The 23,004-nt window shown below is 30.6% G+C and overlaps 2 protein-coding genes across 6 annotated transcripts; one reads left to right on the top strand and one right to left on the bottom strand.

Moving 5' to 3' along the window:
• Positions 1-9,364: 9,364 nt before the first annotated feature.
• On the bottom strand, positions 9,365-12,900 carry LOC105636081 (GDSL esterase/lipase At5g03610). Of its 3 annotated transcripts, none has more exons than XM_020680083.3 (5): positions 12,804-12,900; positions 12,514-12,726; positions 11,589-11,866; positions 10,535-10,844; positions 9,365-9,786 (listed from the first exon to the last, which is right to left on the bottom strand). In XM_020680083.3, the coding sequence occupies exons 1-5, from the start codon at positions 12,865-12,867 to the stop codon at positions 9,575-9,577; spliced, it is 1,077 nt and encodes a 358-aa protein (XP_020535742.1). In that variant the 5' UTR covers positions 12,868-12,900; the 3' UTR covers positions 9,365-9,574. The 3 variants fall into 3 exon arrangements, with proteins under 3 accessions (XP_020535742.1, XP_089578592.1, XP_020535743.1); XM_089722466.1 differs by having other exon boundaries at positions 11,589-11,761; XM_020680084.3 differs by having other exon boundaries at positions 12,514-12,723; positions 12,804-12,895.
• Positions 12,901-15,020: 2,120 nt separating this feature from the next.
• LOC105636077 (protein SUPPRESSOR OF K(+) TRANSPORT GROWTH DEFECT 1) lies at positions 15,021-22,963 on the top strand. Of its 3 annotated transcripts, none has more exons than XM_012219247.4 (9): positions 15,021-15,166; positions 15,577-16,288; positions 17,381-17,486; positions 18,637-18,835; positions 21,191-21,259; positions 21,350-21,424; positions 21,538-21,636; positions 21,764-21,919; positions 22,587-22,963. In XM_012219247.4, exons 2-9 carry the CDS (start codon positions 15,817-15,819, stop codon positions 22,710-22,712), a joined length of 1,302 nt encoding a protein of 433 aa, XP_012074637.1. In that variant the 5' UTR covers positions 15,021-15,166; positions 15,577-15,816; the 3' UTR covers positions 22,713-22,963. The 3 variants fall into 3 exon arrangements, with proteins under 3 accessions (XP_012074637.1, XP_012074639.1, XP_012074638.1); XM_012219249.4 differs by having other exon boundaries at positions 22,566-22,702; XM_012219248.4 differs by having other exon boundaries at positions 22,517-22,642.
• Positions 22,964-23,004: the final 41 nt, after the last annotated feature.

Genomic DNA, 23,004 nt, shown 5'->3' with positions numbered 1-23,004 from the left:
TTCTCTAGAGCTCACTTCGAGCAATTTTTCGACATGGCGTCACTCTTTTCTTCTTACAGTTTTGATAATGAACAAGTTAGGGTTCCTTGATGGTTCGATTCCCAAACCAGATGTTTCTGACCCTCTTTATCGGCCTTGGATTTTTTGCGATAATCTTGTTAATGCTTCACTTCTTATGTCAATTTTTTTCTCAAATTGCATCTATAGTTTTTATCCAGAAGAAGCGAAGCAAATTTAGGACAAATTACATCAATGTTTCTCACAGCCTGATGACGCTAAGGTTTGTCATCTCCAACGTCAATTGTGCAACACTACTCAAGGCACCAAGTCAGTAGATAGTTATTTTACCGAATTAACAACTATTGAGGAAGAAATGAGAATCTATAGACCTCTTCCTCATTGAACTTATGGAAATTTCTAGAAATTCATTACATCACAATAGAAGGATCAAGTTTTCCAGTTTTTTAATGGCCTTAATGAGATTTTCAACGTGTTTATTTACGAATAATAATGATGAAACCTTTTCTCTCTTTGGATCAAGTCTATAACCTAATTCTTCAAGAAGAAACTCAGTGATCACTTTTATGCTTCAAACACACTCCTTTCATGAATCTTCTACTTTGGTAGTCAAGTGACACAAAAGTAAAGCTGAGTTGTTATGCTATCACTATGGCAAGCTTGGCCATCCAAAGGCCAATTGCTTCAAGCTCATCGGCTTTCCTCCAGACTTCAAGTTCTATAAGTCTAAAAATTAAGGTCATTTTGTTTCACGACCTAAATTTTCAAGGCCATTATCTAGAGCTACAAACTCTATTACTACTCAGTCTTTGAATTCTAATTCAGAAGTTGATGTTCCTTCTATTGGAGCTATTTTTGAGCATATTTCTGGTACTAAGCTCTCTAAGGATCAAGTGCAAAAAGCTCATGCATCTTTTGAATGATCAATCTGTTATTTCTTCTTTCTCTCCATCTTCCAGTTCAGCACCTTCATCTACTACAACTCAGGTCAAGCTTGTAGGTGTTAATTCTTCAGTCTTTTCTCCTACTTCAGCTTCTGTTTTTCATAAAATGCTAAATTCTAAATATGATTAGTCACCTTGGATCGTTGACACATGTGCTATTGATCATATCATTTGTCATGACTCTTTTTTCTTGCACTTTTCTCTTTTACAAAACTCTTATGTTACTTTGCCAAATGGTATACTTGTGCGAGTTACAGCCATAGGAACTGTGAGATTGAATGTCAATTTTATTCTTGAAAATGTTCTTCTTTTGCCTTCCTTCAATTTCAACCTTATTTCTATTAGTAAGCTTACTGCTACAAATCTTCTATGTTTTGTTATCATTTCTCGTTATTGTTGTATCCAGGCCCTTTCATCGTGGACAACATTAGACGGGCTAAATTGCGAGATGGATTGTTTGTTTTGCAAAATAATTTCATTTTACCAATCCTATTCATTTTGTCATTTCTATTTCTTCGTCATCTAGTGTTTCCTTTGAGATATAGCATCATAGATTATGTCATTTAGTAGATGATAAGATCAAATTGTTACAATCGTTATTTTCTATCCTTATAACAAACACTTAGTCCTTGTGACACATGTCCTAGAGCTAAGATGAAAAGATTGCCTTTTCTTTGTAATGATTTTACTTCAATAAAACCTTTTGATTTTGTACATATGGACATTTAGGGTCCATATTCCTAGAAAGACATCAATGGAAACCATTATGTTTTGACAATTGTGGATGATCATACTAGATGTGTTTGGACTTTTCATATGAAGACTAAAACTGAAGTGTTTTTTTGGTACCACAATTTTATAAATATGTTCAAACTCAATTCCAAACCAGCGTTAAAATAATAAGGATAGACAAATGGTAATGAGTTTTTTTTACACACATTTTTTGTCTCATCCGGCATTATTCATCAATCCAGTTGTGTTTACACTCCTCAATAAAATGGAGTTGTAGAACGTAAGCATCAACACGTACTTAATATGGCTAGGGCTCTTTTATTTCATTCTTGTTTGCCACTTATTTTTTGGGGTTTTACCATCCTTACCTCTGCCCATGTCATCAATAGGATTCCTATGACACAATTGTAAAACCAATCTCGCTTTGAAATGTTATTTCATAAGTCTCCTTCATATACCTAGTTAAGAGCTTTTGGTTGTTTATGCTTTGCTTCCAACCTCATTTCTTATAGAAGTAGATTCACTTCTAGGGCTAGAAAGTCTATTTTTGTTGGATATCCACTTGGGGTTAAGGGCTATCTTCTTATGACCTTGATGCCAAATCTATTTTCATTTCTAGAGATGTGATTTTTCATGAATCTATTTTTCCCTCAAAGCATTCTACACCTTCTTCTACTTTACCTTTGCCTTCTTTAATTGTTTCTTGTCCTTCCTTACCTTCTGGTTCTTCAACTATTCCTTCTTCTGTTAATTCTGATATTTCTCTTGATATTTCTTCTTTACCTACTTCTGTTTTTAGGTCAGATTTTCATGATATTTCTCCTTTTATTCCTATTTCTTCTTCTAATCATGTTTCTCTTGACTTTCCTGCTTCTCAATCTTCTCCTATTTTAAGTAGGACTTTTAGACCTCAGAAGCCTCCTTCTTACTTAAAATATTATCACTTACCCTATATTTCTAGTTCTCATGCATGTGTTACATCTCATCCAATTCAGAAATTCCTTTCTTAACAACATTTATCTCCTTCCTACAATTCTTTTGTCAATTATATTTCCTCTGTTTCTGAACCTATTTCTTATCACTAAGCTGTCTTGGATGATCATTGGAAAGAAGCTATGAAACTTGAGCTTGATGTATTAAAGGATAATAATACCTGGACTATTACTCAATTACCTCCTAATGTTAAACATGTTGGATGTAAGTGGGTTACAAAATCAAGCTTAAAGCTGATGGTTCAATTGACAAATACAAGGCCAGGTTATTGGCTAAATGATACACTCAAAAAACCTGGTTTTGACTACCAGGAGACCTTTAGTCCCATGGCAAAGCATACATCATTTAGGGTATTTTTGTCTCTTGCTGCTATCTATTATTTGCATCTCTCTCAATTGGACATTAATAATGCTTTTTTGAATAGGGATTTGCTTGAAGTGGTTTATATGGATCTTCCTCAAGGTATATACCTAAGGGGGAGTATGGTTGTGGTTATAAAATGGTTTGTAGACTTCAAAAATCTTTATATGGCTTGAAACAAGCCTCTAGGCAACGGAACATTAAATTCACATTGTTGTATTGAAGGATTTTCATATTAATGTACCTCAACCTGTGATATTATATTTAGATAGCATGTCTACTATCCATATTGCAAAGAATCCAGTATCACACGAGAGAACCAAGCATATTGAAATAGATGTTCACTTTATAAGAGAGAAAGTGTTGAATGGTGTTAACAAACCAATATATTTTAAGTCCAGTGAACAGAATGTAGATCTTTTTACCAAAGTTTTGCATCCTTCTTAGTTTAAGTATCTGTTGAATAAGTTGAATATAAAGAACATTTATGTTCAACTTGAGGGGGAGTATCAATCTATGCAAAATGAAGATAAATGTAAAGCTTCTAATGGAGTTGTTACTTAGTGAATTTGTAAATAGTTGTTTTAACTTATGCAATATAAAGTGTTGACTTGCTCTAAGCTGACTAGGATAAATCAGTTATACAACTAAGCAAATTCTTAGCTAAACTACTTTTACTCTTTTACTTTGTATATATTGTATCAATTAGTTCCATTGAATACTACACAGAATTCATTTTCTTCATCTTCTTTCTAGACTTATGACATATGGATGACCTCACTACATATGAGTATACCATCTGAAATTTGCCTTCCCTCAATAAAGGCTGTGAAAATTCAAGGACCTCACTTTGACTTGAAGCGAGTCTATAAATGGGGTCGCAAATCAGAGTTAGGAGAGGTGTTGAGGTTGAAGAGAAGATATTCTCACAATAGAATTTTGCTACTTCCATAACTTAATGCACCTCATAAATCCAAGAGCCATCAACTAATAATTTGCCAATATGGTTCATTCTCTTCTTTTATTAATGCTGGCATGAAAAAACTTGGTATTAGCATCCCCTTCTCTAAGCCCAAGAACTTTTGCCATCTGTTTGAGTATGCTTTCGTGAATTCTTTATAATTTAAATAATCTTTGAGTTGAATGCTTTTTGTTAATAATATCCTCATCAGCAAGTGAACTGTCTTCTACTTTAAGATCAAGCACATTTAAAAGCTTGCAATTTGGCCATTTCATATGTTATGATACCAAAAGAGGACCAATTCCAGTCCTTGAGATTTAACTTCAACTGCTTTAGCTTTTTCTGAAGCACAAAACCAGACCCATAAAAAAGATTTGAAACCCAAGTATCCTTGACTAAGCTCATAAATTCATTGTGTTCTCACCAACAATTTTAAAAATGAAAAGGCTTTGGCCCCCAGTCTATAGAATTTGGTGCTAAAATAATTGGACAGTGATCGGAGCATAATCTCTTCAACCCTTGCATCTAGTATTAGGCAACTTTTGCGACCAGTCAAAGTTTAAAAGAAATCTATTTATACGACTTATTCTCGCACCATCAGCATCGATTAAAGTGAACTTATGGCCGATTAATGGAATATCAATGAGGCAGCAAGAAGAGGTAAAGAGGTTGAAATCATTACAGCTTGTAATATCCTCCCTAGAACTATTTCTTTCATGGGCACAAAGAACTGTGTTCAAATCACCTCTAATACAAATGAGCCCTAACAAATTTGAGTTAATGAGGTATAAGTAAGACCACAGTTGCTTCCTAAGGCTTACATCACATGGTGCATATATATTAAGTGACAATCTTCTGCTAAATTTGCCAATTTACTAGACAGTAGCAAAAAACCTTCCCCTGAGATTACTTGGGGATGCATCAAAAAATTCAAACTCCAAATTATTAAAATACCACCTGTAGCCCCATTTGCATTAATAGCAGCAAATTGAAAATTTTGGTCCACCCACAATTTATTTAAGAAATTTTTGTCTAAAGAAAGCTTTATTTCTTGAATAAATAATACCACATGCAAGAAACAAAACCAAAAAAGTAAAGGGGATACATGAGCAGGTTCAGAAGTACATAAAAACAAAGAACAAACAATATACAACACAAGTCAATAGGGGCCGCCAACTTGCCACTTTCGAACCGTGAGATTGGGTGTAGGTGCATACGAGGGAATGAGATTTCCTATTAAGAGAGAATCAAAGTTGCAACCAAAGGGTGATAGTCCATTCCAAGTTATGGAAAAGATCAATAACAATGCTTATTGTATCAAGCTTTTAGTGGGAATTATATATATATATAAATAATCCTGAAGTAAAAAAAAAAAAAAAAAAAAAAAAAAAAAAAAAAAAACTTCAATAAGATTATGTGGCACTCTATTCTTTCAACATTCCATTATTTCTTTTTTTTACCAATTTTCTAATTTTTTTAATTAATTTTTAAATATTTATTTTCCTATATCTAGTATCTAATCTAACATATATCAAAAATTTTAAATAATTAATAATTTAAAAGTTTTGAATTTTGAAATTAAAACTTTTAAAATTTTGAATTTATTTTGAATTTTGAAATTAAAAATTTTTTAGTTTTATAACATTTTTTAAAACTTTTGAATGTCTTTTGAATTTTAAAATTAAAATTTTAAAAATTTTTAATATATATATATATATATATATATATACCTCCATATTAATCATTTCCAATGATTTTCTTCCACTGGTTTTTTATTTATTTTTCGTTGCTTTTCAATTCTCTGAGTTTTGATTGCTTTCTTTATTTATTTCTTTATTTGTATATATGTGTGGTTTTTAGTTTTGCAACTTCATTCCAAATAATATTAATTTCTTTTTTTTCGATTGAGATAATGTTAGTTCTTTGATCTCTTTTTTCCTTTTTTTTTACATTTCAAATTTTTTAAATTTTTTTGTGCAATTTTTATGGTTTTCTCTTTTTTTTTTTTCTGTGCATCATGTGATTTCTTTTTTTATTATTATGTAGGTATGAGAAATATCATATTGATGGAGATGAAGGAAAAAAAAAAGCTCACTATTAATCCATTTATTTATTTTTTAATTTATTATATTTTTAGTAGATAGTAGAAAATTATTAATTTTTTTAGTCATTGCTTCATATATATATATATATATATATATATATATATATATATATATATATATATATATATAAAATTAAGTCAGTAAATTACATGATTTGAGTATTTGACTTTTGAGAGAGTTTCACTAAAATTGAATAGAGAAATATAAGTATAATTTTATTTATTTATTTTTACATCATCATCATCATCATTTTGCCAAGAGAAATCTGTTTACTTAAAGTTATATATATAGCAAAGTGAATATCTACACCTGCCTATAGTTAAAATAATATTTTTATTATTAAAATTTTATTATCATTTGTATCAAATAATTATATTTTAAAAATTAATATTGATTTACAATAATAATCTATATTTATATTTCAATTTTAAATTTTTTTATTTGATCATTTAATATACTTTTTAGGTTTAAAAATTATTATTTGTTTAAAATAATTATTTATATTTATATTTGAATATTTATTATTTTTTAGTTTTAGATTGAATTGCTTAATTTTTTTTGTGTCCTTTTTTAGAATAATAATTTACTTTTACATCTATATATCTTTATTTATAAGTAATGCTTATTGTTAGGGCTTTATATTGTATGTATTTATTTACTCTATTTTAGTTTATATATATATATATATATATATATATAATTTTTTTTATTTGTTTCTTTTTATTTCTTTGAAGTTGTAGGATTTATTTATTTTTAAATATTTAATTTTATATGTGCAATAAAAAGTAACATCTAATACAAAGTATAATAACAAAGTAATAAAGCAATCCACGCAATGCGCGAGCCTCCTCCTAGTTCTAGTTGTAATATATTTTGATATTTTATATGAAATTTATTTCTCAAAGTAATTTTGGACAACAAGAGATAGGTTGTCATATTTCATGGGATATTTTGGTTAATTTAAACTAATTTAAGGCATTTCAAAAAAACTAAGTGTGGGGTTGGTCTACATCTTGAGAAGACAATGTCAACCATCAGTTTTGAAAGGTTTTTGGTGGTTATTGGAAGTACTAGAATTAGGGAGATTAAGATTTTATTTTATTGTTATTATTTTGATTTGATTGTAATCTTTTTTATTTGATTTTGGGAATAATGTTGTCTCCTGCTGTATAAAAAGGGAGAGGTTGTTAGTGTAGGGCATCTCTTTTTTTTTCTACAAAGCACATTGTTTAATTTTGTAAGGTTTAATGGCCATGAATGGCTAAAACACATTTATTCCAACTTAAGGTTTAATCAAGGGCTTGGTTCTACCAAAATGTTGTGAGATTTGTTCTTCTTTTACTCTCTTGCTCTTAATGGTTATAGTGGATGTTTGTTATTCTATTTAATTAGATAAATTTGGTCAATTATTTAGTTAAGTTAGAGCAATAAATGCTAGTTAATAAAATCAAATCTTTTAATTGTTTAACTAAATTAACATTTGTAGCAATTACTATAACTTGATTAAAACCAAATTTTCAAGTTATATTATGAAGATAAATAATATCTAACTTGAATAGGCTATGCATGTGGTTTATTAGTTAGAATCAGGTTTTTCTAATTCTTAAAGTTGTCAACAAATTAATATTAGGCGCATGTCAAGATTAATTATTGGTAAGGGATTATTCATAGTGCATTGTCTTATTTCATCCATTACTACGGAAAGATTAAGTTGTTAGAAGCATTTTTTGGCAACTATAATCGATTTATTGAATGAATTGATAAGTCTATTTTTGTTTCTATGATCAACACTATAGAACTAGTCCGAAGATGCCCTTCAGCTGGAATTATTTCTCTAATTGATTTTCTTAGTTTAATTTCTTCTATTTACTTAAATTTAATTTTTCCAATTAAACCCTCCAATTTATTTTCGTTAATTTTTCTGGTTTTTTAAAAAAGAATACCGTTAATTCCTAGTCTCTATCGATTTCGACCTTTACTCACCATTATCTGCAATTCTTTGTAAATTGGTTGTAAGATATTTATTTTTGTTAGAAAAAGGCACTTAAAAACATTTTCTTCAAAGTATAAAGTTGCCTTTCAATATTTCCTATTTTAATTTTGTGAATATTTACTATGGTTTGTTTAATTTAAAAAATATGCAATTTAATTGAATTTTATATAATTATATTTGAAATTAATTTAGAATGGAAAATTCATTCACTATTTCATAAAATGCTCTTGATATAATAATTTCTTTAAAACAAATCACAAATAATAGATTTATATTAATTGAATAAACTTAATTTATATATAAGAGAAAAATATTTATTTTAAGAAACTAAGCTAGATTATATACATAACATAAAAATTAAACTTATTGAACAAATAATACTCATAATTTTCATCGGCAATGTAAATTTTGAATAAAAAGTTATATAATATATAACAAGAGAAAATATATACATTTTGAAACAAGATAGACATTTTAGCAATTATTAAATCAAGCCCAAGTTAAAATGGTTGATCCAGTCAAATCTGAAGTGCTTCATAGTTCAACCAACTGGTTGAACTAGCCCGGTCCATCTGGAATAAGACTATAATGATACCATATGCAAGAAAATTAAAAGGCAGGAAGAAATTGGTAATTTTGCCGGTTAAATTTTATGGAATTCATTTAGAAATTACATTTATTTTAATAAAGTTTGATCTAGTAATTTTCAATCTATAGAATTAAATTCATAAAATTGAAACGTTTATCTTTTGATTCAAAACACAAAAATTTCGATTTTCACATATTAATTTATCAAAATTTTATGGAATTCATTTATTTCGGAATATGGAATGATTAGAAATATAAATATGATTTTGTAGTCATTTTGACTTTTTATATAATTAATGTCATTACAGTAGATAAAAAATTTCTTTTCATATTCTTTTGGTTTTATAAATTTTTTCTTATATAATTTCTTATAAATCGTAAATTATTTCAAGGATCGTGCGAATAAATATATTCTTGTTCGTTTTATCTTTAATCGCATGAATTATGAAGACGGTTTACTTGATAGAATTTGAGTGATGAAAATAAATATTATGTGCATTTGTCATCTAAAAAAAAAAAAAAAAAAAGATTGCACTTTCTAATCCAACGATGGAATATTAAATTCTAAATTTGATGATTATTCATATATTATGCAATTCTTTATATAGGCGAACTTCGAGCAGATCCAAATATAACTCTATATATACCTATTCATCATTATATAATCAAATTAGAACATAAAACTATTTTAATTGCTCCAAACAAAATAACAAGTACAACGAACAAATAGAGTAGGCATTTCATCTAATTGAGTTTTTTTCTTTTTATACTTGCATGAGATGTCTAGACCCACGACAGTTTTAACGATTTACAGTAAAATTTGATTATTCACGCTCACTCTCGGAAGCAGAGGAGCTGACTCGGGAGAAATTTATCTCATCTAATAGAGTTTGTGAAGCGAAGATTTCAAAGTAAGATAAACTTGATACCAACCATTCTGAGAAGGGTGTACTATATCCCAAAAGATTGAAACCTCTGGGTTATTGCATATCACATACTTGATTGTTCCATTCTTGTCTATGTCTCCACATGAGGAATCACTTGTCACTCCTTCGCAACATGGCTTCAAGGAACTCTCAGAGTTCAAGCTTTCTGAATGGAAGAATTCCAAGAAAAAAAGAAATAATATTATTATATTAATCAATCATACGTTATATTTTTAATTTTGATTATACTAAACTATAAATAAAATGTTAATTCATTACCCGGTAAAATATGATTTTTAGTTGCTAAATACATTAATTCAGTTTTAAACTTTATAACTTTAATCTTTTGGCGCCGTGAACTTTGTTAATGACCTATTATTCACTTGAACTTGTAAATTTTTGTAACGTTACTCAGTTTTCCATATTAACAATAATAATTTTTAAGACTTTTAGCTTTTATACATAAAATATTTATTTGATATATAGTTAGCATAGTTTTTGAAATAATAATTTTCACATTTTTCAACTTTTAATAGGTGTTTAATTGATCTAATTTTGCAAGTTGAAGTGTTTAATAAAATAATTTTACAAATTGAAGTATTTAACATGTGTAATTTTATAAGTTTCAAGTGTTTGATGGGTTAAAACAAAAATAGTACCATAAGGTTAAAGTAACAAAATTCAGGTGTGAAATTATATATTGAAACAATTTTTAGTATGGTCACGAATATCAAGCCAATCCATAAAGAGTTTTTAAGAAAATTATTACTGTTTTATTATTATTTTTTTCCAGTAAATGGTAAAAAATGCTCTGGTTATCACCAAAAGCTTGTTTTCGATTACTTAGTATATAAATAGGATAGGCCCATAAACTCAGAGTTGGTAAGTCTTTCACCAGACATTAACACACGTACCTGGATACAGTGTTTTGTTGAATGCATGCATGAATGCACTAAATAGATCCAAAATTTCAAAAACATGTTTCTGTGAGTGGGTGTCATTGTTCAACTTCTGCACTTCTTGCTTCAACATCTGGTTGTGGAGTTTAGAGGCTCTATTCCAACTTTCACTGCAGTTTTGATATGAAGATGAGGCAGCAAATGCAGGCAAGCAACCTACAGGCTGCAATCCTGTTACTGCTATTTTTTGCACTCCTAAACCATTAATCCTTTTTAGGTTCTCTGAAAGTTGTTTGATAATTGATGCTGTGAACTTTGGCAAATCCTGTGAATTATAGAAAATGATAGCATTGAGTTAGATTTAAACCAGCTTCTATGTCCAAAAAAAAGTGTTATATTTTAATATAGATAACAAATTTTTAACCACCATTAAGGGTTTTTGGCAAAAGTTTTTTCACTATTTTTTATACTGTTCGATAACATAATCTTTCAATGGTATGTTCAGCAACAGCATTTTAGGTAGCTTTTAGCGTTTTGATCAGCTATTTTTTTATAGTGTTTAGTAACATAATGTTTAAACTAGTTTTTAGAGGTTAAGGTAGGATTTTATGAAAAGTTAATTCATGTAACATTTAACTTTTACATTGCATGAAAGCTACTCAAATAACAAAACAGCTAAATACTACTATAACGGTTAACAGCTACTAAAACATCTAATTCTGCTGAACAAATCCCAACTAGTTAAGGTAACAGTTATAAAAGATTAACTCATTTAGCTTTTAGTATTTTATAAAAAGTTATTTAAACGGCTACTACCTACTCAAATAGTCAAACGCTAGTAAAACAGCTAACAGCTAATTTTATTAAATGGACCCTAGCCTTAATTATATCAACCAAACTAAATAATTAAGCCTGGTTGGTACCAACAGTAACCATTTTATGCCAAATTTTAATTTATGGGTAGTTAATGACACTAAAATTGTAAATCAAATATAAGGGGAAGGAACAGATTACCTACCAAAGGGTTAATTATAATAAATATGAACAATATTCAGTTTACCAAACTCACCTTAAGGTCACCATTCTTATAAAGATAGGTATTGTAGTCATTGCCTGCCAGAGATACAAGAGCAATGGAAGAGTTAAGGTCCTGTTTGGTGTACACTTTTTCTTCAAGTAGCTGTTGAAAAAGGTTTATCTGTGTCCCCATGTCTGGTTCTTTGTTTAAAGTGTCAAACACACCTGTCCCACCATATGCAAAGTTCATTCCATACTTTAGACTCTGTTTTTTTGAGGTTTGCTTCCATCTTGAATAAGGCACTGGAGACTCTATACCCAGGAATGAAGCTGCGTGTTCCAATAAATAGTAATAGAAATATTTATTATAACTTAATGAGTCTTTGAAGTAATGATTTATGTAATTGGAAGTAACCAATTAGGTTTATAAATTGGAAGCAACTATTGATTCACTAATATGCAAATTCGAGTGATTATGTTAAAAGTCCTTCCCAAAATTCGGACTTGCTCTTCTCGAGATTCAGATTTCACGACTCAATCTAGCGATCACTAGAGTGAGATATATTGCACTTCAACCATTAAATCAAGCTAACGTTATTAAACAGAAAGACATTTTCCACATATATAAGCACATACTATTTGGAGGCAAAATGAATGTAACTATTTTCCTATTTTACCTTTATTTGTATGAAAACATTGTTTAACTCAAATAAAAAATATTTTGAGTTTTTAATTCTAAACTGCTTTGTTTTCTTTCAAATGTCAATTACGATATAATTTCTTTTCCTCCAAAATGACTCATTTTCTAAACTTAAAAGACACAATTTTATTAATTTTGTTTTATAAAAGGGACAGGATTTCATTAATCCTATTCTTTCTAAACAAGAGAAATGAATTCTATTTTGATTTTCTAAACAAGAATTTAATTTGCTGCTTAAGCCATATGATTCTATTCTATACAATGGTTATAGTGTTACCTATATAATCTGTCAAGACACGGCCATCGGAGAAGCGACCGGCAGGTCTCCCTGGAAAAGTGATCCCATAAGGCTGTTTCCATGAAATAGCAGACTTTTCCCAGTTGCCAGTATCAGCATATGAATCTCCAAAAACAAAAAGCTTCACTAAGCCATATTGGTGAAGATGATGATGGTATTTTTCTCTATGGGATTCTTTCACTGCATCAACTTCTTCAAATTGATGAAAATAAAACCATTAATGGAAAGAAAACCATGTAACTTAGGATGTGAAAAGAAAGGCAATTTACCTGTAAAAGAATACAAGTAGCAGAGCAGAAGATAACAGATATGGAAGCTAATTTGTTTCTTCATTGAGGAGATTGGTAGTTTTGAATGGAAAATTGTTATAGCTATATATATAGATATATATAGCTTTTCTTGAGACTGGGAATTCAATTTAGTTTCTTAAATCAAATGATCAGTTGAGCTAATTAACTAATCATTATTACTCCATACATAAGAAATTGTTACCTGGCTACATGCATGCATACTGTGCAACAATAGAATATATTAATCAAATCATCTACTATTTTTGCAGTCTATTATAAATTTTAATTAGGTGAATTCTAGAACACCATTGACTATATATATATATATATATATATATATATATATATATATATATATATATTTTAATATATGATTCCAATATCTTTCCAGTACTAATAATATAAAATATTATGTTCCTAAATAAATTTCCTTTCTAATTTTTTATCCGGTATCGGAAAAAGTTTATATAAATTGTTTTAAAGGAAAACATAGACATATTAAAATTTTATATATTTCGTAATGTATTTATAAATTATGAAAAACTCTTTATTTCTCATTTGAAATAATTATTTAGTTGGAATCGAATAGTTGGGACTTCTCCCTTCATCAAAAGTTTTGAGTATGATTTATATATTTTATTTATATGATCCTTGCAGTAATCAAGCTGAATGGAGCTGGAGTCCAATGGAGTTTTGAATACCGGAGGTTATAGACAACAAAAAAAAAGTAAGTATTTGGTTCTAATATTTTCGATATTCATTACTAAATTGACTAAAATTGAAAAGAAAATGCACACTTTAATGATTTGGTGTAATTTTTTTAATTCATGGTATACCTCGTAGAATAATGAAAAATCAAAATGTCTTGTAAAAATTAAAACCAAAGAATACAGAGTTAGATTTTCTTTGTAAAAAGAAATTCACGTCATTTTGTTGGCATAGATATATTTAGGGATGTATACGAGCAAAGCGGGCCTGTGAGCTATACGATTTCGACTTGAAAAAAAGTTTTAAAAAATCTGCTCGAATTGAGCTTGTTTAATAAATAAATAAATCTAACCCTTACTGAATCCTCGAACATTCATCGAGTCAAGCTTGAGCTCAAAATTATTAGAGTTGAGCTCAAACTTAAATATTTCATATTTATCGAACTTGATGCTCAAGGATTTGAGCTCGGCCTGAATTTTTACACTCTAGATATATTATTATAATATAGAAGCATTTTTTTTGGGCAACTTAACAAATGTCAAAAATTAGATTTCTATATTAATAAAATGTCAAAAAATAAATAAATTAATTAAGAGATTGTCAATATTGGTAATAAATAAATCAATAATCCTCAAACTATTCTTATACACCTTATGTGATTCAATCACGACAAACAGCAATAGAAACGATGACGGCGTCCATCGATCAACTTCCGGTGATCAGCGACGATAACAACAATGGAATCGACAAAGGCGACAACCATGACAACAACAACAACAATGACGACAACAACGACAAGGACAATATGATGACAATAAAATGGTAAAATAATAAATGAATAGTGAAAATAATATTATTTTAAAATTTAAGGTCAAACTGATATTTTTTAAAAATAAAATTTTAAAAAATGACATTTAGGAATGAGCATTCGGTTCGGTCAATGTGATTAATTTAATTAATTCGGTTAATTCAATTCGTTGAATAAATGTTCGATTAAAAATTTGGTAAAAAAAATTTAAATTTTTAGTTATAAGTTAAAAATTATTTTAAACTAATTAATCAAATTAACCGACTCTCAAAACTACATTGTTTTGATTAAGTGAATAATAAAATTAAAAAATTAAAAAATTTTTATTTTTATTTTTATTTTGATTAAGTAGTGATTAATAAGTTCAATTAATTTTTATTTCGGTTAAAGTCAGTTAATCATAAATTTAGGTTAATTAAGTTTTCATTTTCTTTAACTTCAATTCAGTTAATAATTAAAATTAATTCGGTCAAAACAGTTCGATTAAGTTCGCTTAAAAATTAATTCAGTTAAATTTGATTAAATTAAAAAATTTTTTTAATTAATTTATTTCAGTTAAAAATATTACTCAAATCAACCAAATTAGCGCAATGCTAACCCTAACGACCTTTATTGCCATATTTTTTTTAATACACGACTATATTGTTGTTATTTGTGGGCTTGTGGCCCATTTTCCATTTTTGAACTGACAAAGGCCTGTCCGGCATTAATTGGCTGGCTTGCTTAATGATGTGGAACACCCGAATCACAAACATCAGAGCACCATCACTTTGCAGCAAGCAGCATGCGTTTGTGATCGAGGCTCAAATGGCAAGCTCGTTAATGGGTATTTTCGTTTCTGCTACGCTAACTTATGTATCGCTTTATTTATTATTATTATTATTATTATTATTATTTTATTTCTTATTTGCTGCAGAACTGCAGATAGATTATTAATACATCAAAATTTCTTTATTGGATTGGTAAAAACAGAGAAGACAAAATGAAAATGCAACAAATTTGGGTTTTGGTCCTGTCTTGTTTGTAAATAGAAAAGCAGATGTACAAGTTGTAGTATATTAAAGCATCATGTTTCTCAAAACTAGTTTCAACTTTATATTTTGAGTATTGGGTTCTTAAGCTTTGACTGAATTTTGGTGATTTTGGGTCCTTCATTGTTTTGAAGTGTTTTCCTCTTTCATGCATTGGATTTCATTTATTATTATTTAATTTTGACTGTTTTCTGGTGTTTTTCAGGCCCTGATTGTGTTGAAGTATTGAATGCGTAGCTTGATTAAGTTGTAGCACTATTAATGTTTTGTATATGTTTAAACAATTGAAAACTTAAAGGGATCATATTGCTCATTGGAATATTAGGTTTTCATATTCTTTAAGGTTTACAGTCTAGACTTCAAGAAAGTCAGGGAGTTGAAAAAGGGTTGATTTTAAGTGTAAACCATCTCTTTTAGGATTGATTTTGTCTCTTGTGAGTGCAAAATGTATTGCAATTTTATAGAACATGGGGCAGAGTATGCAAAGCATGCTGTTAAAGAGGATGATGCTGGAAACTATGCTAAAGCGTTTCAGCTTTACAAAAATGCGTTAGAGTACTTCCAAGCCCACCTTAAGTATGAGAAGAATCCACAGATTGCGAAAACAATTAAGGAAAAATGTATGGGATACTTAAGGAGGGCAGAGGAAATTGGGGCAATTCTTGATAATGAGGGGAGTGTTCCCACCTCGAATGGATCTGGTACAGATCCTAAGGCAAAGCCAAAGTCAAAGCCCAAAGATGTAGAAGGAAAAGACGAGGATCCAGAGCTAGCAAAGCTTAGGGCTGGACTTGATTCTGTTATCATTAGGGAGAAGCCAAATGTGAAATGGAATGACGTGGCTGGGCTTGAAAGTGCCAAACAGGCATTGCAAGAGGCTGTGATATTGCCTGTGAAATTCCCACAGTTCTTTACTGGTTAGTTGCTTTATCATAATGTTTTGAACTGTATGTTCTGCTTTTGGTTTCTTGTTCAGTGTATTGCTGTTTCCTATATATTTGTAAAATCTAAGAAGGTGGCATGAACAAATCACCATAGATAAGAGTTCCTGAAGTTGGCAACAGTTGGCTAGTTGAAATTCATTTACTATTCTGTTGTAAAGTTGTATTTTCTTTCTTCAACTTATAATTGTTTGACTGATTTGGTTAAAATGGAATACGCAATTGTTCATTCAAGTGGTTGCTCCTTCCAATGATAGTGTATAGTCTTTGCACATATATTATTACCATGTGTTTCATGAAATGCAACAACTGAAAGGTTAACTCCAACTTTACTGAAATTTTTATATTAGGAGAAGAGGAATGTATGGATTTGTATTTATGAGTGTATAAGCAAACACATACAGAGTATGCATTTGAAAGGTACATACATAAATTCATACAAGGACATGGTATGATAGATTCAGCTGTCAAATAGCCTCCTACTTCTGATCTGACACTATTGGGGTGTCAAACATGTTGTGAGATTAAAAAAAATGATAAACTGAGTTGAAGTTTACATTCTTAAGTTAGAAGTCAAAATCTAGCGTGTTTATTGCCTGGTTGGTTGATAACATGCTTGCTGTGAATTTGAGATCAGTTTTGGGAGATATCAAAGTTATTCTTTTATAGTAACTGGTGCGATGAAGTCTACACCCTTCCATTTTCTTGTTCTTGTTTTCTCAAAATGGAACCATTTCATGGGTATACACTTACCACTTTATAGACAATAAATTTACAATTTGACTACTTTACAGGATATATATAAATATTTGTATTTTTTTTAAGAGATTAATTATGTCGGAAAACATGACTCTTTTGTTTTTTAATAAGTAAACAGTAATTTAACTCTTCAGCACGCAACATCATAGGGCAAATGACCCTGTTAGTCATGACTTTAGTTAAGTGCTTCCAGATTTCAGCAACAAAATCTAAGGAATGAGACAACTTCATCCTTATTTTGTAAAATTTTGTTGCATTTGTTAATGTCCTAAATCTGGATGTATATTCATTGGTCTGCTTCTTTTTCAGGGAAGAGAAAACCTTGGAGGGCCTTTTTGTTATACGGTCCTCCTGGAACAGGTAAGTCATACTTAGCAAAGGCTGTTGCAACAGAAGCAGATTCAACTTTCTTTAGGTAATACAGCCAATCACAGACCACAATTTAGCATATACCTCCATTAATAGCAGAGGGATATCTGATCTTCAGATCTTTTCAAGATGCTCTTTGCTGTTCCAATCTAGCAAGAATTTCTGCATTTTATGCATTTTCAATTATGTATCTTGTTTGTACTTTCACCTTCACATTTTGATTATTGTGTTTAAAAATTGTCAGTCTACTACGAACTCCTTTAATATATTTTAAAATGTCATTCTCTTAAAAAGTGTGGGATTGTGGAGCATTTTCAGCAGATTAAGGATATGACGAGTGTAAAGGATGAGAAATGAAAGATTGAGAATTGAAATTTAATAGCTGGACCACTGATGACATATTCCGGAGAAGTGTTACTGGATCTTGCATTTAAAAAAAAAAGAAGAAAAAAGAAAAAAAACTCTGTAAAATGATTGTATCCTTGGCAGCACCTTCATTTGAGTGCAACTCTCTATCTATGATGGATATTACTTGCACAGAATTTTGGTGGTATCTCCCCAAATAAATGGATCAATATCATATGCTGAATCTTTGACTCCATAGAATCTGTGCTATCTTTATTGGATGAAAGTTGACATGCTCGAGGCATTAGAGCCAGATTTCCTTGTATGGAACTGGGTTAGATGGCGCCACGAACTTGCAAGAGAAATGCCATTCAGAAGAACTGAGCCTAAGTTTATTTGGCTATTCATTTTATATAAATGATCTTAGCGGGGATATTGACTTAATCTGGAGGGGAAGGTCCATAATGAGCCGAGGATTTTATGGTCAAATATTCAGTATTCTTAATTTGTGTTTACAGCACGAGGACTGGTTACCACACATGATATCTTATTGTTTTCTCATGTGTATCACTCTGTTTTTTAAGTGAATGTCCGAGGTCCTTTTCCTTTTATCTTTTCTTGTTAATATCATGTCATTGAATCCTGGAAAAGAATTTTCATCAGATATATGCCTAGTATTTTATGTCTATAAACTTATTGTTATAAGGAAGTCACTCATGCAACTACTATGACATCTCTTGTTTAGATGCATGTATGTTAGATTGTAAGCCTGAACATCCAAAACTTCTTTAATTACAAGTCTCCTCCAAATTTAATTTTGTTTGCTTTTAAGCGTTTTCATCTATATGCAGTGTTTCTTCCTCAGACCTTGTTTCCAAGTGGATGGGTGAAAGTGAGAAGCTTGTATCAAATCTTTTCCGAATGGCTCGTGACAGTGCTCCTTCTATCATTTTCATCGACGAAATTGATTCATTATGTGGGCAACGGGGTGAAGGCAATGAGAGTGAAGCATCTCGGCGCATCAAAACAGAACTTCTTGTACAAATGCAGGTAAGTTGCATTTTCTGGATAAAGACCAAAATGGTTCTCATTTCAATAGTACTCCCTCCGTCCCAAAAAGATAATCCATCTTTCATTTTTGGTTTGTCCCAAAATATAGTTCATTTCCTTTTTTGTATTAGAGTTAATCATTAAATTGTCTATTATACCCTTATGAAATTTTATCTTTTTTTTCAATAACCTTCTTTAATTCTTACTTATTTTTCAAATATAATAATTGCTCATGTTCTATTTAAGATGGGCATAATTGAAAAGTTATATGAATAAAGTTGTCATTGAACCATATTTCCTAATCTGTGCGAAAATAGGAAGTGGACGATCTTTCTGGGACATAGGGAGTAACATTATTACTCTACGTAAGTGCATACATGTGTGTGTGTGTGTGTGTGTGTGTGTGTGTATTCTATTTTCTTCTGTGCAAAATATGGAATTTCTGTTGTTTTCTGCAAGTATGCTCTAGGAGAAAAAGTAATTGCTTTCTGATGGGATATTGACATCTCAGAATATTTTATGTAATTGGACATATAGATTGTTCAAACTAGTAGGAAAATGTAATTGTGGTCAGCAAGACTATTCTTCTTTTGATCTAAAGTACTGCGTTTTGGCATACATGTGGATTGAAGAACTAAAATAGTTAGAAATATAAATGAAGAAACCATCTTGATTACACAGAAAAAATACTAAAGAAAATTTTTAAAATCCAACTAAGGGGTATTGTAGGAAGAAGATTCAGGCTTCATGTTCTGGTAGAGTCGACTTTCACCAACTGTGATTCTTTTAGACAAGTTAATGGATAATATATGGATAGAAAATAATAGATAAGAGTGAGAAGAAAGAAAAGGAAACAATAGGATGGTAGGAGGGATTTCATGGCATTATTGTCTGTGACCATAGTTACCTAATACATTGCCATCGTGAAAGTACTATGGTGCACATTGAATTGCAATACTTCCGCAGTCCAGAACTTGGTGGTACACATTCTGGTTTGTGTCATTTGATTACCCCATCTGGCAGATAAATAATGGAAAAAAGAATGGAGGAGTTGAGAAGGATAAAAGTTTGGCTCTTCTTAATATCTAGGCTATTTAATATTAAGCGAGAAAAATATTGTTTCTTATTTTCTAGGCTTAATCAATGTTATGATAATAGCCTTTCTAATAGCTGGGTAATTTAATGTTAATTGAGAAAAATTAATAATTTTGTATTTTAGGCTTAGTGATGGGTTAATCAATGTTTATCCATACTATTAGGATGATTTTTAAAATTTGTTTCAAGACTTTTGTTTGAACAGCCATAATAATAATGAAAGAAGGACGTCTGACATAATTTAGTTATGTATTACGTAAATCATCATGTGCTCCAGTTCGTAAGTGTGATACATTGTTGGTGGAGGATGCTAAAAAGGAAAGTGATGGACTTAGAACTATATGGGTGGAAATTGTCGCAAAAGATCTACTGTTTCTTGAGATTTTTGCGGATTTAGCTATGAACAGAGCAGAATGCAAATAAAAGACTCGTATAGCCGACCCCAATTAGCTTAGTCGATGTTGTTGACAATATACCACCTATTGGTATCAATTTCCTCATTTTTTAAAGTATATCATGTCAAATAAGATTATAATAAAATCAATTATACTATTCTAGTATTTAAAAGGAATACATGAATCAGCCCAACTACTCTAATTCGTGTACTCTGACTGAGTCTTCCTTTTTTTACCAAATGTTAAGTTGTATATTTTGACCCTGTTCCTGTAGCACGACCTGCAATGTACTGTGTTCTAGGTAATCAAGTCTCAAAATTTTTCGACTATGCTCCCCCTCAAGCTAATGCATAGATTTTGCCCTCGTCTAAGTCACACAAATCGGCATGAGAAAACTTGCAATTTTGAGCCCCTTTTTCAAAACGTCAGGTTTGCGCTTGGTTTCATTACTGGTGTGTAACTGTGTAAATAGACTAGTCTATATCTTTGTTTGATAATTATGTTAACTTTAGGTGCATGAATATGCAATTTAACCAGGTCACCACCGAATTAATCGTGTCTCTTAACTCAAGTCCCTTGACACAAGTTAACACCACTGTAACTTGAAAGCCCTAGCATGAGCCCTATATCTCTTTTATTTCATCAGCATTCTTGTACATAGTGGTGCAGAGATTATGAATTTTTCTGCCTTTATTCTTCTCATGATATTAGTTTTTGGAATTAGTAAAACTGCCTCACTCCTCTTGGGTGTTTTAACTGGAATATTGTTTGGTAAAACGCATGTATCTTTTATCCAAAATTGGGGTTTGTGCACTTTCAGTTTCTGTTCCACCTCATACTGAGGGGTATCTTTTATGTGTTCCAGGGTATAGGGAATGATGATCATAAAGTTCTTGTTCTTGCAGCCACAAATACTCCCTATGCTCTGGATCAGGTGAGAATAGCCTCATCCTTTAGACTTCCATGTTCACAAATAAAATTGTCTTATAATATCAGTAAAGTTTTCTTGCAAAATGGACAACAGGCCATTCGGCGGCGTTTTGACAAGAGAATATACATTCCTCTCCCAGATTTGAAGGCAAGGCAACATATGTTTAAGGTATTATGTTTTTCAAATTGTATAGGCCTATTAAAATATCATAGTAAAATACATTTCTGTAGTTTAGGACCTTTTTATTGTCTTTTCTGGAACCTGATATGAGTCATCAATAGGTGCATCTTGGAGATACTCCCCACAACTTAACTGAAAGTGATTTTGAGCACTTGGCTCAGGAAACAGAAGGATTTTCAGGTTCAGATATTTCTGTTTGTGTGAGTGTCAGTTTACTTCAAATATTACAGTACTGTACTAATAAGTTTCATTTGAGAGGTTAATGAAAAGACAGAAGTGGCTAGCTATTTCCTGTTTTCTCATTTTGTTCTTGTACTCATTTGATAGGTTAAAGATGTACTCTTTGAACCTGTTCGTAAAACCCGAGATGCTAAATATTTTATGGAGACTTCTGATGGCATGTGGCTGCCTTGTGAACCAACCCAACAAGGAGCTATCAAGATCACACTAGAGGAACTTGATGAACAAGGCCTTGCTTCAAAGGTATGGACGGGATAAACAAAAAAATGTTGCATATGATAAAAAATGGCAACACTAAACTTTTTGGTACACAGAAGACTTATTCTTCATTGATCTATCAAATGATAATAGTTAAGTGAATTGCACCTACGGTTACCAAATTGATTCCTAAATCTCAGTTCATTCTGAAATCTTAGTTCATTGCGTTTAAGCTGTTATTATGAAGAAATATGACACAATGCTTGTTAGCAAGTGCATGGGCTTTTATGCAACCACCTAGATGTCACATCAACTACCTTTATAATTAACAGATTATTTTTTCCCCAGTCAAAATGAATCTGATTGGGCAGTCTATGCCAATGGATTATGTTGCATCTGTTTTTCCATTCAGTTTTGGTGACAGGTTTACAGATTCCTGATTCTGGAATATAATTATAGTCACGAAATAAAAGAGTGGTTGTCTGACTGGGAAACATTGAACTGTCGTGACTGAACTAGAACTTTTAAGTTAAGCATTTCTGAATGCAATTTACCATTTTTAATTTCTATTTATTTTCTGTTAAAGTTATTGTGCATTTTGTGGGCGAAAGATTGTTATATATGCCTTTTTTAATAGGACAGATTTGTAGTTTGATGATCACACTAGCATTATGTCCTTTGACTTAAAAAGGTGGTTTGATTGGGAATTCAGATCCTTCCGCCGCCGATAACAAGAGCAGATTTCGATAAAGTGCTTGCAAGGCAGAAGCCAACAGTGAGTAAAGCTGATCTTGAAGTACATGAAAGATTCACAAAGGAGTTTGGGGAAGAGGGCTGATAACTTTTGGCAGAAGATAATACCTGATTAGTATTATACATGCTGGTTACATAATGTACATAGTTAAAAATACAATAAAAAAATGTACATTGTTTGCCATCAAATATAGATCAGCAGAAGTGATATTTCCAGCGGTAAGTGTACATGTATCAAGGATCCTACTTTTATGTTTTTGTTCTGTTGGCCTGGCCTGTACCAGGTGATTCTAAGAGCATTTGAGTAAACAAGAATTTTAGAGTACATTTCACAAATCTGAGTATATATATTAAGTTTCTTCCCCCTCTTCCTTTAA

The sequence above is a fragment of the Jatropha curcas genome, chromosome 6, assembly GCF_041381405.1.
Source record: "Jatropha curcas cultivar XTBG-Jc1 chromosome 6, XTBG_Jcur_1.0, whole genome shotgun sequence".
NCBI lineage: Eukaryota > Viridiplantae > Streptophyta > Magnoliopsida > Malpighiales > Euphorbiaceae > Jatropha > Jatropha curcas.
This window is presented reverse-complemented; position numbering and strand designations above follow the sequence as displayed.